Source organism: Cydia amplana, chromosome 11 (genome assembly GCF_948474715.1).
Source record: "Cydia amplana chromosome 11, ilCydAmpl1.1, whole genome shotgun sequence".
In the NCBI taxonomy this organism is placed as follows: domain Eukaryota; kingdom Metazoa; phylum Arthropoda; class Insecta; order Lepidoptera; family Tortricidae; genus Cydia; species Cydia amplana.
This window is the reverse complement of record NC_086079.1, coordinates 9,299,836-9,313,781: the sequence shown is the minus strand read 5'-3', so window position 1 is coordinate 9,313,781 and position 13,946 is coordinate 9,299,836. Positions and strand designations below refer to the sequence as shown.

General features: G+C 35.7%; 3 protein-coding genes across 3 annotated transcripts in view; 2 read left to right on the top strand and 1 right to left on the bottom strand.

Moving 5' to 3' along the window:
- The first annotated feature begins 3,744 nt into the window (after positions 1–3,744).
- On the top strand, positions 3,745–4,258 carry LOC134652198 (uncharacterized). Its single transcript, XM_063507365.1, has 2 exons — positions 3,745–3,833; positions 3,967–4,258. The coding sequence occupies exons 1-2, from the start codon at positions 3,822–3,824 to the stop codon at positions 4,225–4,227; spliced, it is 273 nt and encodes a 90-aa protein (XP_063363435.1). The 5' UTR covers positions 3,745–3,821; the 3' UTR covers positions 4,228–4,258.
- Positions 4,259–6,497: 2,239 nt separating this feature from the next.
- Positions 6,498–7,862, top strand: LOC134652197 (uncharacterized). The gene has a single exon (XM_063507364.1). The coding sequence runs from the start codon at positions 6,808–6,810 to the stop codon at positions 7,843–7,845; it is 1,038 nt and encodes a 345-aa protein (XP_063363434.1). The 5' UTR covers positions 6,498–6,807; the 3' UTR covers positions 7,846–7,862.
- A 2,245-nt stretch (positions 7,863–10,107) lies between these two features.
- Positions 10,108–13,946, bottom strand: part of LOC134651944 (uncharacterized) — an 86,520-nt gene continuing 82,681 nt past the window's right edge. Inside the window, exons 9-11 of the mRNA XM_063507072.1 lie at positions 12,240–12,389; positions 10,868–11,054; positions 10,108–10,701 (exon numbers count right to left, since the gene is read on the bottom strand). Of these exons, the coding sequence (XP_063363142.1) occupies positions 10,616–10,701; positions 10,868–11,054; positions 12,240–12,389 (423 nt within the window). The 3' untranslated portion in view covers positions 10,108–10,615. The remainder of the gene's footprint in view (positions 10,702–10,867; positions 11,055–12,239; positions 12,390–13,946) is intronic.

Here is a 13,946-nt window from a genome sequence, read left to right as displayed (position 1 = left end):
TTGTTGTCTGTATAAGGTTATTTTTATATCTCGATTCGTATCGTCTAGGTTGGTCAGCAATTTTTTTAAATAGAGCGGGGTATTTACGTACAAATTTGCAAATTTCAAAGATATAAATTGAAGTTAAGGTTAAGAGTTTAAATTTTATGAAGTAGGGTTGGCAACTGTCAGGGCAATAGATATTTGCTAATATTCTTACGCATGTTTTTTGGAGAATAAACAACTCGTTTGCATCTGTGCTATTCCCCCATAGGATGATAGAATATTTTAACCATGAATAGGCGTACGCGTAGTAAGCTGCAAGGGCAGATTTTAGGTCAGTGGTTTTTTTTAGTTCTCTTAATGCATAGGTGAATTTAGACATTTTATTTGCAATCTTTTTTACGTGCGCTTTCCAATTTATATTGGAGTCGATATCCAAGCCAAGAAGTGTAAAGCTATCAACGCATTCTAGTTTTATGTTATTGTATGAGAAGTCTATTTGTAACGGGGTTTTTTTTTAAATATCTCTCCACTGTGAAAGCAAATACATCGGATGGACGACGGACCGCCTATTATAATATCTGACACGTTGGAAAATCACAAATATGTTATCGACCTTCAAAAACGAACCATACATGTTTGGTATAGAGCCGTAAATTGTATGAAGTGATTTGACAATTCACGAAAAGAGTGCAGTCTTGTCATTGTATATGTCTGTCTCACATTATATTCTATCATCGATTTGACGGAATAAAATGGATATAATTTTTTTGTAAATTTGAACGTATACGTAACGTATGAATCTAGTATATAACTGGATCTGGCATGAGGGGTGGGGGAAATGACCGAACGGGATAGTCTTATGTATCATTCAGTAGGAGTAGCAGCGAAAGCACTATTATTGTTTGTCCTTGTCACAGTCCACAAGTTGACTTCTTTATCATCCTTTTTTATGTAAGAAGGAGGTTTATTAGTTTTATTACACATCTTCTATTAAAAGTCTACCTGAATTATGTCACAATTTAAAATTGCAAATGAAATACGTGAGACAGACATATGCAATGACAAGTCTGCACTCTTTTCGTGAATTGTCAAATCACTTCATACAATTTAAGGCTCTATGCTATCCAGGTATGGTTCGTTTTTGCCGATTGATGACATACATATTTCATAATTTCGTGTCAGATATATAGGCGGTCCGTCTGCCATCCCATGTATTTGCATTCACAGTGGAGCGATATTTATGCCAGATGAGAGTAATCACATAATTTTGATTTTTATGAGGCGTCAAATATTTTTAAGCGACCCGATTCGATATTTATGCGGATACAGACTAACGATGTTTTTGCCGGCCACAAAGCATCACATATTTTTACCGAGGTAGTGTCGTCATATACTTATGCCTCCAATGGAGCATCAGATATTTTTGCACGGCTGCCCACAGTCATATATTTTTGCTGGTGACTGTACTACAGAGCAAAATTCTCTTTTTACAGAGGTTAAAAAATAAAGAGTGGTTTTAACTTAATCCACACCTTCTTTCTGATGTGTTATTGACAGATTTGAGCTCGTTAAAAAAGGCCAAGAGCACGGTCTAGGCATAATCAGATTAGGTACCTTCCTAGAGTTCCGTAGCCCCTAACCATTTATATCATACATACCTACTGCACAGTTTTCACTCAGCATAAAGGAATATTGTAGTTAAAAGACTCATGGCAACAGCACTACTTTCGGTCGACCTATTGTTAGTCGACTCTATATCTTCAATCTCTCAAAACGGCTCCAACGATTTCGAAAAAATATGCTGGGAACTATTACCTAGATGTTTTGGTTATCTCTCAGAAAGCAATTGTGTACGCCTAAATTTATGTACGACACATTTTTGTAAGTCCAAATTGTATCTGTAGGTAACATAAGCTATAAAGCATACCAAAAACATTCATTATGTGATTAAAAGTTGGCTTCAAATTATGCATGCAAAGTGAGCAATATGCTATATTGCCGCCGTACTTTTCTCCGCCCGGTTGAGACTCAAAATCACCGTATAACTTAGTATGCAAGCGGGTGCTCGGGAACGAAAATGAAGGTTAATAAAACCTCAGGGTGCTGACACAAGGCGATTCCTTTGAACGATTACTGGCCCGCTAAGCTTGTCTCATACCTCTTAAAGAAAATCGGTTGTTGATGTATAACTACGCAGCGAAGTAGCTATGTCTTAAAACATTTGATCGAGTTTAAGTGTGGAAAAAAGTAAGTAAGTAAGTTAGGTAAAACTGCTAGCGAACCATACCTACTCATGATGAAATATGATATAATTTCATACTTTCCCTAACTGTTTAAAATACAACTTGGCCTCTCTTTTGTTTCTTCTTTGACCTAATTTTTTTGGCGTTAAATTGACCGAGACCCATATGTTATTTATAATTCTTACAATTTACTAAAATATAAAATTATTTTACATTATAAAATTACATTTTTTTTATCTTATCATTTATTTACAAACAAGATATATGCAGTAAATACTAAAATAAATTTTAACATTTTAAGGTACATTATAAGATTTATAAGTAAACCTGAATCATTCGTAGGTATCGTGTCATATATGATGAATTTTTCCTGTTGCGGTATTGAATATTTTTCACAGTTCAAGAATGGGACATGAACCTCATTATTTCTTGTCACGATGTTTAACAGCCGCCAGAGAGGAACGAGCATGTGAACGTAACCATTTCTTAGAAAAATATATCCACAATAAACCGGCTATGTGCGTGTCGAACTAAACAAAATGGAAGGTGTCATACTTTAATACCATACGAAAAAAAGGGAAATAAAAAAAAATCATTAACGCGCTACAAGCCTCAATTTATTAGCTATTTTATAATAATTTGTCTTTTTCTGTCATTTGTAAAAAAGGGATAAATTAACTAATTTAGGCTTTTAAAGTGTTATGAATAAGGAGGGAAATCTCTTAGTTAGGTATATAATGTCTTGTTCTAAAAGAATATTATTTATTAAAACGTATAATATATAAATCTTACAACAGTTATATTCCCGGCATTCAAAACTTTCTTAAGTCAATCTTTGACGACTTCTTAAGGAAATAGAATCAGATATTAAAACTGAAGAGTTTCAAGAAAAGTACCTATAGATATAGATACAACATTTCCAAGCATTTTCCCCCGTTCAATTCGAATTGAAACGAAGAGAGATCGTAACCCTTGTGCTCCGAGCAATTCACGTATCTGGGTTTTCCTAGGTTTTGTTTACGACGAACAAAGCACATTTCCTTGCAACTGAGAGCTGAAAATAACAGGAATTGTATGTAGCTATAAGTAGTTGAGTATTATACTAACGGCACAGGAACGTTTAGTAGGTCTACCTGGAAGAAAATATTTCGAAGCATTCAGAACCAAAGAGTACGGGCCACTTTGCATGGAACTATCCATATGTATAAAGCAAACGTTTTCTTTGCTCTTAAGTGTATTTTAGATAGGGACATAAATTTATGGGATATCGTAATCCTTAAATTGTAACAGTATTCTGTAATAAAACCGATAGTAATTTATCCTTAGTTACTAGCCAGATCTCGTGTCACAGAACAGTATAAATGTCACATGGGTTAAGAAACATAGTGGAAAATGTGACATTAGTCTTCTAAAGCTCCAAACGCTGTAGGATTCTGATCACGCCCCGGCCAATGCCAGAGTCTTCGCCGCAGACGGGCACACGTTGCGCCATGTGTAGCGCAGCTCTTATAAAACCCGGCGCTGCCGATCTTAGAGTATCAGTCCTTTGCTTTATCATCAACGACCAAGCAATACCAAAACAAAACCAACAAAATGATGAAGATTGTAAGTGCATATGTATAAGTATAAGTTACATTTATGTATAATCGGGGGTCTTTCTACTAAATGGGATTTTTAAAAACCAAAATTTTCTTACAATATTTTTAGAAAATGGCATTTTTTTTTTGTAATTTCTCAGATCGTTATCGTCTCTGCCCTGGTCGCCATCGCCGCGGCTAAGCCGGGCGTGTTGGCAGCTGCGCCGCTGGTGGCGGCCCCCGTGGTCACGGCCTCCAGCTCGCAGTACTACCACCGCTTCAACAACGGGCTGGCCGCATACGTGGCCGCGCCGGCTGCATATGTCGCGTCCGCGCCCTACGTGGCGGCCTCGGCTCCGTACGTCGCGGCGCCCTACGTTGCTGCGGCTTATCCTTACTCCGCTCCCATTGTCGCCGTTTAAATTGAACTTAGCGATGACTCATTTGTGATATTTGGAAATTGGAATAAAGTTTGCTTACCCCGGAATTTTGTTTTAAAAATACTCATGTCAAAATTAGTAGGTATGCTTCCTTATTGGATTAGATAAAACAACAATGAAGACAACCCTGAAGCAAACTGAACAGAATGAGAAAATATTGTTCCTGTGTACATCTGTGTGTCACACACAGCTACTACCGTAAAATGGGGTGAGTATTAGGGTTCGCGGGGAGAGTTGGGTTATGAATGGGGAGTGAAGGGCTAATAATGTATTCCAATTTAAAATGAAGCTATAGGTATAGTAATACTCATAAAAAAAATCGATCCAACAATCTTCCAAAAAAAATCACCTTTGTATGAAATCCCATCTCACCCCAATTACGAGGGACTACGGGGTGATGTGGGTTTTCCTGTATATCGTCAAAGTTATGAAATGGAACTACCCAAAATAAAATAAAAACTAAAATACAAAGTCCGGAACACTTATTATATACACCATTCAGTTTGCATATGTAAAAATAAAATGTTATCGAGTTTTGAATGTCAGTTTTGACCCTACTCACCCCATTTTACGAGTAATAACTATAATAATAATGTGAGCCTATATACGTCCCACTGCTGGGCACAGGCGAGAGGGCTTGGGCTATAGTCCCCACGCTAGCGTGGGGACTATTGGGCTAGCCCAATGCGGATTGGGGACTTCACATACACCTTTGAATTTCTTCGCAGATGTATGCAGGTTTCCTCGCGATGTTTTCCTACACCGAAAAGCTAGCGGTAAATATCAAATGATATTTCGTACATAAGTTCCGAAAAACTCATTGGTACGAGCCAGGATTTGAACATTTTGAACCCGCGACCTCCAGATTGAAAGTCGGACGTCATATCCACTCGGCCACCACCGCTTAACTACTAACTACTGCTATGATTTTTTTTATCTTATACCTTTAAACGAGCAATTCTTGTATATATGTAGGTACGAGTATATATACATATTAATATATTTCGAGGATTTTTGCGAGGAGGAGGAGGAAATTTGCTAAATGGGGGTTTTCGGAGGTGAAAAATCGATCTAGCTAGGTCTTATTTCTGGCAACACGCACAATTTTGAGTCTCTATATTTTTTCCGAGCAAAGCTCGGTCTCCCAGATATTTATTTAAAAGTCAGAAGCTTTTTAAAAAATGTGTGTATTTCTTTTTCGGAAGTCTTATAATTTTGCACAAAATCGATAAAAGTCGAAGGGCTATGTACCTATATGGTTAATAATAATAATATTTTCCATAATGTCAATATCCAGGGAAGTCAATGGTGACTACGTCTGTGTGGAGAGCGGTCGCCTACAAAGTATCGTCTCAATGTGCCAGCTGCTAGCCACTATTACATTATAGGTAATAAGTAGATAACTATTTACATTCTTATTTCAATGATACAAAGCTACTTTTAAATTATAACTGAATTTGAAACTCCCCCATGGAACGAGGAGAGCATTAATAGCTCTTATATACCTTATCTTATTAGGAAAACCCTTAATATTTTGTTTAAATTGAAAAAAATGCATCAAAAATACGTCGACTCAATCAGAAACCTACCTACATGTTTCAAATATGACGTAGGTAGTTACAAATTCTTTGAAGGCAGTGACATCATTTTATATGCGTAGCTATACCTAGGTACTTATTCATGTAAACATGCAACTCATTATGGTAAATATTCCAGTGACTAAGAAATTTATTTAATTAGCAGACTATTTAAACGTGTAACTTTTCATATACTTACCTATATCGCATACATTAGGTAGGTACTGCACGAAATCTAAACAGAGAAGCCCGTTTATATCTTCTTTTTTACTTCGGATTTCTTTAGGAGTACCAATCCAGTATCCAGAGTACTGGATAACATAGTTCAGATGCATAAACAAGCTGAAGCTATCATGTTATGTGGATCCCAAAGTATACCTTTTATATCCTTAGAGTTACGTATTCTAGAAAACCGATACGAAAACCACGAAGTAGATTGTCCCACTTCCAGGCAATTCCCACAGCTGGGATCCAATGAGATAAGAACACTATTATGCTCTCGACTTTGCCCATCGTTTTCCCTCGCACAGTCACTCAAACGCAAATAAAATTTAAAAAGCGTCTCATCTTTAAGATATTTAAGATATACATATAATCCTCAAAAGGAACATAATCATTAGCTAATAACTTAATAAGACAACAGCAACTGATAAAACTTCAATCTCGTAAACCATGAATGTTCTTGCTTTTATTTTTTATCCATTCTTACTTTTTAACCGACTTCAAGATTTCTCATAACATAAACAACGAACAGTCATAATAAATGAGTAATGTTAGTAAGTATTCACTGTTTATTTCCTGTTATACCACAGTCAAGCAGTCTGGAGCAAAATCACCAGTTGCAGGTTGAAAGCTTAAGACGTTAGACGTGTTCATGAAATAATTACCTAATTCTGAAACCTGTTCAGTGTTGACTTAATTATTAATAAGTTATTAAGTGAAAACAGACATTTGTGATGACAAGGAAGAGTAAACTAAACGGACAATGAATATTACAACCGAAAACTACAGTGAAACCAATAACCTACCAAAAGATGCCACAATAACAACGCTTTCAACTCCGCCGTTTGAAGGATTAGAGTTAGACCCAGGAGAAAATGGTACATCACCAGAAAGCGGTTATAACGATACCATATTTGCTTCTCCTGAAGAACCGGACTTACAACTAACATTCGAAGTGTTAAACATAGTGGCAATAATTATGATGTTTGCAGAACTGCTATTGACACTTCTAGCAATTGCAAAACTAAAACAATGGAGAAGAAATTACAGGAACCTGATGTTGACACAAATTAGCTTGGCGCGGCTTTTACAACGCATCTTGAGCTACGCCATCTTTTTGGAAAAGAAGCCAAATATTTTCGATAATAGTAAGCAACCTTGTCTAGCGTATCTTACCTTGATTACTTATTTCAATTTTGTTATAATATTTCTTGTATTCTTTCTTATTAAACACATGTATGATTCTTTAATAGTGATATTTGTTAAAATCAGCAAAAACCGTTTCTATAAAGTATCGATATTTGCATGGCTATTTCCTATTCCTCTTACTACCACTTGGGTCGCATTCGTTGTTTATGATGTTTTCGACAAGTTTTTGGTGGACGTGATATTTTGTACTTTATTGAAATGGACATTTACTTTAATGGGGACTATTCTCTACATTTGTATTTTACGCAAGATCTTGAAAGATAAATGTAGACAGTTTGCAAGAAGTTTGACGATCATTACATTTTTGTTATGTTTAATAATCAATATGTATGCGATAACAACAGATATTTCCAGATTAATTCGGTGTTATTTAATTTTGGTTATTAAACATATAACTGGCTTCATTTTAAATAGTCTTGTCTTATGTTTGTACATAGCACTTATATCATCTAATTTTAAGCATCGTATTAAACATTCTGACGCCATTTCGAACTACAGCGTGGGTGTTATAAACAAAGAGATCCAACCAGGTGTGGAGAGATACTCTGTGAAACTTGAGTCACAAATAATGCTCGATGTTAATTTTAAGTAAAAAGTTATAAGACTGTGATCGTGGCATTTTTAATATTACAACTCCAATCATGTTCAGAATTGCATACAGTAACAGAGTATGTATGTAATAATAAATTACGTTTTATTTTTCATACTTATTAGGTTACGTCTAAAAATATTTACACATATTTTAAAAAATGCCTATTTATGTAATTCTGAATGTCATTTATTGTTACTTATCCCTAGATGTAGGTATTGTATTGTGTATTTAAGTGCAGCAATAAAAATAACTGTAGATAAGTATATTTTTTGTGTTTGTTTTAAGAGGTGGTTGTATTTCATTTAAAGATCCTGTAAGGTACGTTGGGATAAGATGAGAAGTGCTGCATTAGAACTACTGTAAAACAAAATAGAAAGGCTTGTGTTGTATAAATAAATACATTCTGTAATATTCCTTATAAATATTCGCTGTTTTCGAATGAAGTCTCGGTAGCTCAGTTGGCAGAGCGATGGGCTAGTGTTCCAGAGTCGCGAGTTCGAGGCTCGTCCGAGACATTGAATTTTTCCATTTTTAAGTTATTCTAAACATTAGTATTCGGTTATAATAATTGTATCTATTTATTTCCTAATTGAAGTCACAGGAGATAGGATAAGATTTAAATATCGTTGAGTAGATGACAATAACACGACTTCGCTCTTCAAGTGGCGTTAATAATTATTTTTTCTACTCCCGTACTTTTATTTATCATTTAAAGGGTCGTGCACACAACTTTAAAACCCTACCTTACAGTTGTGAAGACCAGTCTTTAGTCTATTCCCCAAAAAATAATTAGTGCATACACGCAGTATCTTTTTGGCACTTTTTCGATACTTCGTGTAATGACCACTTAAAAAATATTGAATGAATTGTTGCCAACCTTATATTAAATGTCATCTCTGACAAATAAGTGAACCATAGACATGTTTTTTTTTTCATTCATTCCTTTTCATAAAAAAAACATGCCTATGGTTTCCTCATCTGTCAGAGATGACAATTAAAATTAGGTTGGTAACAATTTATTTCATACAATATTTTTTAAGTGGTGATTACACGAAGTATCGTAAAAGTGCCAAAAAGATACTGCGTGTATGCACAAATACTTTTATGGGGAATAGACTAAAGACTTGTCTTGACAACCACGACCCTTTTAATGACAAATAAAAGTACGGGAGTAGAAAAAATATATCTTAACCATCTCACAAGCATCCTTGGGGGCCAATTTTCGAAATGCAAGCGCTCGAAATTCCAATAATCGGCCCCCTGTATTCTTATGAATACAAAAAACAAAAATTTAATTGAGTAAAGTACTTACGTATTTTCAACCATCTCGCTATGGCAAATACCCCAACCGCAGTTACGTGCGTCAATGTCTAGTAGGTATTTATTACGATTGTACGTCACCATTAATTAAATATTTCAAAGAACTTATTGGCTAAGTATTTATATTTCCCTTAAAGTACAGATTAGTTAGGTTATTGTTTTCCTGGTTCATATAATTAATTAATAAAATATCATAAAGCTGCGTTTCATTAGTATCGTAGACTAAGGGTTACTGTAGCTCGTAAGGTAATCGTGGCATTTTTAAACTATAGATGGTCAAGCAAACCTTGTCAGTAGAAAAAGGCAAATTTGAAAAATGTAGGCGCAAAGGGATATCGTCCCATAGAAAATTTGAATTTCGCGCCTTTTTCTACTGACAAGATTTGCTTGGCCATCTATACAAGGATTTTTTTTTTGGGCACCTTTCATAAATTCTGTTAAGGTTGGACCTACATCAGTAGGTACATTCGCGTTTTCAATAATCAATATTACCCCACAAATCAAAGTAAGCTCGACATACCTATACGGTACCGCACGTACCTACATCAAATTTCAAACTTGGGATTACAACTCACAACCTTTCGACAAAGATTCGAGAAAGGCTAATTCCGTCGTAGAGACTATTCCGTCCACCGAAGTATATTTCTTAGATTTTCAATCGTAGGAAAAAAACCATTTGCTTTTGATTGCCTGAAAGTAAGAGCAATCGCTGCTTTGTCGATGAATTTATTAATTTTGTTCGTTGTTCGAGAAAAACGCTAATGGAATAGGGTAATGTCAGGTAACCTTCCCATGATTCGCTCCTTATATAAGTACCAATTGTGGTCCATATATATGGAGTTTAGTGCAAGTAAGTCAGCTGTGCTGTGCTGATGTTACTTATGGGTAGTCGGACAAAATAAGGTTGAGTTAAGGTTGTTCTAGTCAAAATAAACAACTGTGGGAATAAAATAAAAATTTAATGTAGGATCACAAGGGAACATATGTTTTTTTAAGATTAAAACTATCATAATTTAAAAGCCGTTTGTGGTTTGGCGCGAACAATCGTTTTAATACTACATATTTATCATCGAGAAATGCACGTCAGCCCTACTTAATATGATATTTCACTATCTTAGAATGCCAGCATTAGTCAGATACACGATAAGTGCATAGATTCACGTCAATGCCAAATTTCTGTCTCATCATAAAACTGTACAGAACGATATTTACTAAGAAAACGAATTATAAATATATGAATTATTTAACAATAATTAAAATTCGTATTTATACAACCAACCACCTTTGTATTTGATAACGACTTTTCGGAACTGAGACATTTTATTTACATCTGTACGAATAGCCGAGGATGGGTTAATGTCACGGTGATGAGATGGACGGATGGGGCGCGCTGAGCTTCGCACACAGTACGAGTAAGCGCGGTCGCAGACGCGGACGCGAGCGCGAACGCTTAAGCGCAGTTACAAGCGCAACGCTTCACGCGCTTCTCAGGCTGCAAAAGCGCGTCCACACTGCGCACTGAGCGAGGCTGCATGTCTGAAATACAAACAGGGAAATATAATTCATATTACCTAGTTAGGCAAAATAGATTATTGGCAATAAATCATAAGGGTAACATTATCACAAGTCAAACCCATTAAATATTTATTTTATAAGAGATGCTAGTAATAAATAAGTGACCTTATTTGCATGTGTTACTTACAATGCGGTCTCTCCTCCATTGGCATTTCTTGTGGCAGCAGCAGAGTGCGCGGCGCGCGGGGGGGAAGCGCGGGCGCGTCCTGTGCGGGGGTGGCTTGCGCCTCGGCCTGCCGGCGTTGTTCCTCTTGCGCCTCCGCTTCAGCTTCAGCTTCCGCTGCCGCAGCCAACGTGTTCACGATCGTTTTCACCTGAAAATATGAGCATTTATGAATTCAATGTCAATGCAATTTTAACTTCGTGTGAAGTGAGTATCAAACATACGCCCTACTGAACAAATAAAATGTACCATCTTGTAAAATGTACCTATGAAAGCAATAATCATACACTAATTGATTAACTAGGATGATTATTGATTATAAATACTGAGTAAACATGGAGTAAACACTTAATTGCATTCCACTAGCTGACCGGGATTTCATTGACTCGAGTTAGGTAACTTAAACGCTAACAAGGATGAAAAGTAATTTCATTATTTCTGTCTAAAATACCTTTTTAGCCTTCGTAGCCTTTGACACGCAAAATAGATAGCTTTGATTAAGGTAGTTTTCCAATACCAAGTAGGTAGTCTCGGTCGGTACGGCAAACTCCTAGTTATTTTTCTTTGACGTAATACTAAAACAGACAGCTTATTCAAAGATAAACATTCTATGTATAATATATATACATATATTATTACTTTTACAAATTAAGCTCTTCCTTTCATTTATTCGGTTCTTTAATTGTTATATAGTCGTTATTATAGTAGATATTATCATTTATCAGTCATGCATAAGTTGCTATCAAAAATATTTAAATCACCAGTATAGGTACCTATGTGCCTATCCCTATAGAATTCCCTCGTGGATCCTAAAATTCCTAACATCTTGATACATGAAAAATAAAGCTACCTGCAGGATATAACTCCTTTGCAGTCCCTCGGTTTTTGCTGTCACGCAGCAAGATAAAAGGATATATGACAGAATCGATTTATGAAAACTATTTTCCCCAAGAAATGATTGTACATTTGTGTTTATGAAAACCATGACTCAAATTCATAGTCAGCACGCGCTATTTTACTACTAACTATGAGTAAAATTTTTAATGTTAAGTCATGTTTACTTGAATCACTTTGAATTATAAAGGTGACGCCATGGACTTTATGACAGAGTTTTCCAAAACAATCGGAATACTCGTAGTAGAGAGTAGCCGAGGGTATAAATATTGGGAATATTAAACACATAGTTAAATATGTTGGGTGTTCTTTCTCAGTTACTTTTTTTTATACGAGGGGAGTCATTCAAAAGACTTTAATAAAATGTACTCTATTTCTATAAAGCTAAAATTGAATTTCGCTTCGCAGGAATAAGACGGATGAATAAATTGTATTAGCTCACCTCTTGCATATCATTGTCCATCTGAGTCTCGTGGCGCTGGTTAGCGGCGGCGTCCTCGGCGGTGCGGTGGATCACGTGGATGTCTTCAGGCGTCAGACCCCACGGCAGGTTCATCTGCACCGGGCTGCCCTCCATATTCACCTTCTGGACCTGAATACATATATCCGGTTAAACAACCTTGTCACTTGGCGCCTACATTTTTTGCCGCTCTTTTTTACTGACGGAAATTGCTTGAAAGACTATAGTTAGCTTACTATATCGATCATGAGATCTACTTATTACTTAGTGTGTTGCTCAGTAATCCTTCTACCACTAAATACAGCCTCAGTATAGGTTGTATTTAGTGGTAGAAGGTATACTTATTATGTAGATGTAAAGTAAAAATGTGTTGCAGAATGCTGACTATATTTAGTTACACTGGGACCGTTATCTCCGATTACCGGACAGATGTAACCCATTTCTTCTCGTCCATTAGCGACCCTAGTCCTAACTTTCCTACATATTATGTAATATGTATGTCAAGTAACTGTGCTGTAACAATGTCCCATTAATGCCTCCTATTTATTTTTCTGACACGCAGAATTTCTCGTGAATGTGTGATGTACAGCGTGTCCATGTTTAGCTATTATTATATTTAACACTAGCGACCCGCCCCGGCTTCGCACAGGTTAACAAATTATACATAAACCTTCCTCTTGAATCACTCTATCTATTTAAAAAAAACCGCATCAATACAGACAGCGGGAAGCGACTTTGTTTTATACTATGTAGTGAAGAAAATAAACAAAATCGAAAACCAGATCAGGCCTCTATGAAATTAGGAATTTGTCAAATCGTAGATAATAACTTCAGTCGTCAACTGTTTTATACTCAATTCAATTATCTTCCACAAACCACAAATATTAAATTGTTCGTTCATTTAGTTCTCTCCATATTCTAAAACCAAACTTATAAAGTCTCCCAACTTCCGATATATCTAAAACAGGAAAACCGTTTCTGAATGAATAAGTTTTAATGGAATTTATTAATTGTTTGACTTCAGCAGTTTATGTTTGATGTTATTATTCTGCATCAACAAATAAATATGTAATCGTACCTAATATTGGACGGAATGCTTTATCAGTTATTCCATAGTTACGTTTACTTTAACAACTTGTATAATACTGAGTAAATACTTATTGCTGTAGGCTAGTAGATGACCGGGATGATGATATCATTGAATAGAATTAGGTCACTTAAAGGCGAACAAGGCTTAAAAGTACCTAATTTAATTATTTCTATCGAAAATGCCTTTTTAACCTTCAAGTCCTTTGGCATGCAAAAGAGATAGCTTTGATAAAGGTAGTTTTCCAATACCTACTGCAAACTCCTAGTTATTTGATGTATTTAATATCACAAAAGACAGCTTATTCAAACATAAACTTTCTACATATGTTGAGAACTACTTTTAGGATCGCTTAGGTTCATGAATTATTTTATAGACAGCATTTGACCTTCATTAATTTATTTTTGCTTGTATAAAAAATAGAATGATATTTCTGTTATGGCTTTTATGGGGCTTAATACTAGTCTGTACCAGTACTTGTAAGCATGAGAGTACTTTGATAAGTTTATACTACGAGACAACACTCGAATTTGGCACTAAGGGTCAGACAACTCGCAACAACTTAAGTTTTCTTGACATCGAAAGGGTTAAGATTAATTGGA

Bases quoted from the DNA above. Each gene is read 5' to 3' on its own strand.
- LOC134652197 (XM_063507364.1), top strand. From the start codon at position 6,808: ATGAATATTACAACCGAAAACTACAGTGAAACCAATAACCTACCAAAA.